The sequence below is a fragment of the Atta colombica genome, unplaced genomic scaffold, assembly GCF_001594045.1.
Source record: "Atta colombica isolate Treedump-2 unplaced genomic scaffold, Acol1.0 scaffold22, whole genome shotgun sequence".
In the NCBI taxonomy this organism is placed as follows: Eukaryota; Metazoa; Arthropoda; class Insecta; order Hymenoptera; family Formicidae; genus Atta; species Atta colombica.
In genome coordinates, this window is record NW_017259316.1 from 429,682 (window position 1) to 432,972 (window position 3,291).

Below are 3,291 nucleotides of genomic sequence, written 5' to 3' on the forward strand. Positions count from 1 at the left end.
TAAAATATTCTTAATACAGACTTAATTTATTTCAATATCATTCTACATAAAGATTTACTATAAATATTCATCATACACGTAATATATACGAGTGGAAAATCTAGAAAAAGATAAAGTTTTGTCATGATTATGCTACAATTAACTCTTACATAAGTATTATTGCAGCATAATCTCAAAATCAGAATAAAGGAAAAATAAATTTTTCACAATGTAAACGTTAAATTTTTCTTCGAATAATAAATATTATTTTGATAATTTCATTATCATTATAATAATTTATTATTATTTATAAAAAAATAATAAAAAAAGAATCAAAACATACATATAAACTTAAACAATAAAGATTAAGCGAGCATTATTATGCTTGTTCAAAGAAAGAATGATTATATCTTACGTCAATTTTTGTAATTATATTCTTGCAATTTTATATTTTTTGTAGTATGGTGAAAGATTAAGATCTACAACACGTCACATAAAAAATAATGTAGCAATTCTATATTTTTGAGAAAAATATTTTTTTAAAACTTTCTTGATCAAAATAATCAATAATCTAATTTTAAAAAAAGAGCATTATTTATAATTTTATTTGGCAAAATGCATATGAATTTTAATAAGTATATGTGTATTATATAATTCTTCAATTATTTATTATATAAGTATATAACATTATAACATTATAACTAAAAAATTCTATTCTGAATAATGATGAATTCTAGATGATGAATTCTAGAATAAATTATATATCATTTTTAACGGTTTTATAGAATAATATAGTCTGGAAATTATTTTATAATATTAATTAACATATGTTTTAAAAATGAATTTTTATTTAAATAAAAAAATTATTTGTACTATAATTAATTTTTATTGAAATAAATTTTTTTGTTTTTCATTACATAAAAAGAAAACATCTATTGTTTGTATTTTCTTTTTTAAATGTAACACGCAAATACAATTTAGATGACATTAGTATAAATTTGAATAAATAATGACTATAAGACAAGGAAATGACTAATTATAATAGCAAATCGCTCCTAAACAAGAATATTGTTTGCTTTATATACTAATTTTTTCCTTTTCATAAACGAATTTTTTACAACTCATTCTCTATTGTAATTAATTTTCTTCTTGAGTTATTCTCCTACACAATTTCCATGTAATTACATAAACATGTATTCGTGATAAAACGAATGAAAGACAAAGTACACGATATTTTGATGCATGTGTTATTAAAAAAAGAGCAAGAATTGATAAGTAACTTAAAATAAAGTGGTAGGTATATAAGAGCTTGTGCGCACCTGTGTAGATTAGTCTTGATTTCGTCGTGTATCAATTACAATTGCTCGTGAGTCATTTTAAAAGATCAGAAAAATTTTATGTTGAAAAATGTTTGCTATAATTTTTACTTTTACACTTATGATGGCATATACTGCCGCAGAAATACGTAAGTTTGTAAAAGTATTTATCCTGAGGAGCAGATTTTCAAAATGCGTTTTGTCCAAAATTGATAATTTTCAGGAAATAAGAAAAAAGCAACAAGAAAATTTTACATCTTACAGAAAATAATAATTTGCCAATCAGTAAGATGAGAAATTGTCCAATAAAATTGCTAAACAGTTGTTAAAAATGTAAACAAATATATTTTGTTTGTTTCTAGTTAAAAGACATAATGCACTTCGAACGTCAAAATTTCTTTCATAAATTGATGGTGTAGAAATACTTTTAGAACATTTAAAGAGTAGCTTAAAATATGAGTCTCATAATACTAAACACTATGCCATCTTTAATTAAAAAAATGAAATTTTGGACAAAATGCATTTTGAAAACCTGCTCCTCATTTATTAATTTTTTATGTGACGCGTGTTATAGATATATTTCACCATACTACAAAAAAAGATTTGTTGACATTATTTGAAACACAAAATTTGGAATAGTTACAAACTAAAATTGTTGATAATAATAATATATATCGTTGCTCTTAATTCATTGGATAGAGAAATTGGAAAAAACAAATTAATGAAATACTTCTCAAATAAGAGAGAGATCCCTTTTGCCTATAAATCGATAGTTTATATCATTGTTTGTCTACATTACTTTTGCCGATAGTTCATTTGCGCAAAAATTATTGCTTACAGCTTGCCTATACTTTTGCGCACAAATAAAAATTTCAGAAATGAAATCATATTTGGCTACATGTATTATTACTTACATGAATTATTGCTTATAGGTCGATTGCAAGCACTTTTACGCACAAATATAAAATTAAAGTTAAATAAGAAAACAATATTTTTAAAGCAGAGATAGTAATCGAATTGTAAGCAATAATACATGCAGGCAATCGAGCTGTAGACAGTAATACATGTAGATCAGACTTGTCCAATTTGAGTTTCAGAAAACTCAAAGCCATTGACGCGATGTAAAAAAAAATCAATATTTGAGTTACGGAGCTCAAATCAGACAAGACTGATATAGGCAAATGTGATTTCGTTTCTGAAATTTTTATTTGTGTATAAAATGCTAGATAATCAAGCTATAAGCAGTTATATAGGCAATAATACATGTAGGCAAACGTGACTTCGTTTCTGAAATTTTTACTTGTTCGCAAAAGTGCATGTAGGTAATCGAGCTATAGGTAATAATTTTTGTGTGCAAACGAACTTTCGGCAAAGATGAGGTAAAATTAATATAGGCAATCGATTTGTAGGCAAATGGGATTCTCTCTTTGTTTGTGCATAAAAATCATTGCCTACAGCTTGATTGCCTACAAACATTTTTGTACACAAATAAAAATTTCAAAGACAAAATTACATTTGCCTACATGTATTATTGCTTACAGATCGATATCCTATAAATACTTTTACGTACAAATTCAAAATTATAAGGTTAAGTTAAGTATAAAAATAATTTGTATTTTAAAGCAGAGAATTTATTTCAAAAGAGAATTCGTGTTTTTAAAACAGATCATATAGGCAATTGAGCTATAGGTATAATAATTTTTGTGCGCAAATGAACTGTCGGCAAAAGTGATGTAGCAAACGATGTTGTAGGTAATCTATTTATGTAAACAAACGGGATACTCCCTTTTCAAATTAAATCTTTAATTTTAATGCAATCAAGATATTTTAGCAAGTAATATTTAGTAACTTAAAAAAAAAGTAAAATATTATAGGTATCCAATATATGCGTTTTTTGAAAATGACTGTTGTAAAACTATTTTAAAAAAATAACAAGTGTGTGTGTGTGTGTGTGTGTGTGTGTGTGTGTGTGTGTGTGTGTGTGTGTGTGTGTGTG

At 25.1% G+C, this 3,291-nt stretch overlaps 1 protein-coding gene across 1 annotated transcript in view; it reads left to right on the forward strand.

Annotated features, from left to right (window-relative positions):
* The first annotated feature begins 1,324 nt into the window (after positions 1-1,324).
* The window catches only part of LOC108687893, a 5,441-nt gene continuing 3,474 nt past the window's right edge, over positions 1,325-3,291 (forward strand). The window contains exon 1 of the mRNA XM_018193917.1: positions 1,325-1,444. Within this exon, the coding sequence (XP_018049406.1) occupies positions 1,387-1,444 (58 nt within the window). The 5' untranslated portion in view covers positions 1,325-1,386. The remainder of the gene's footprint in view (positions 1,445-3,291) is intronic.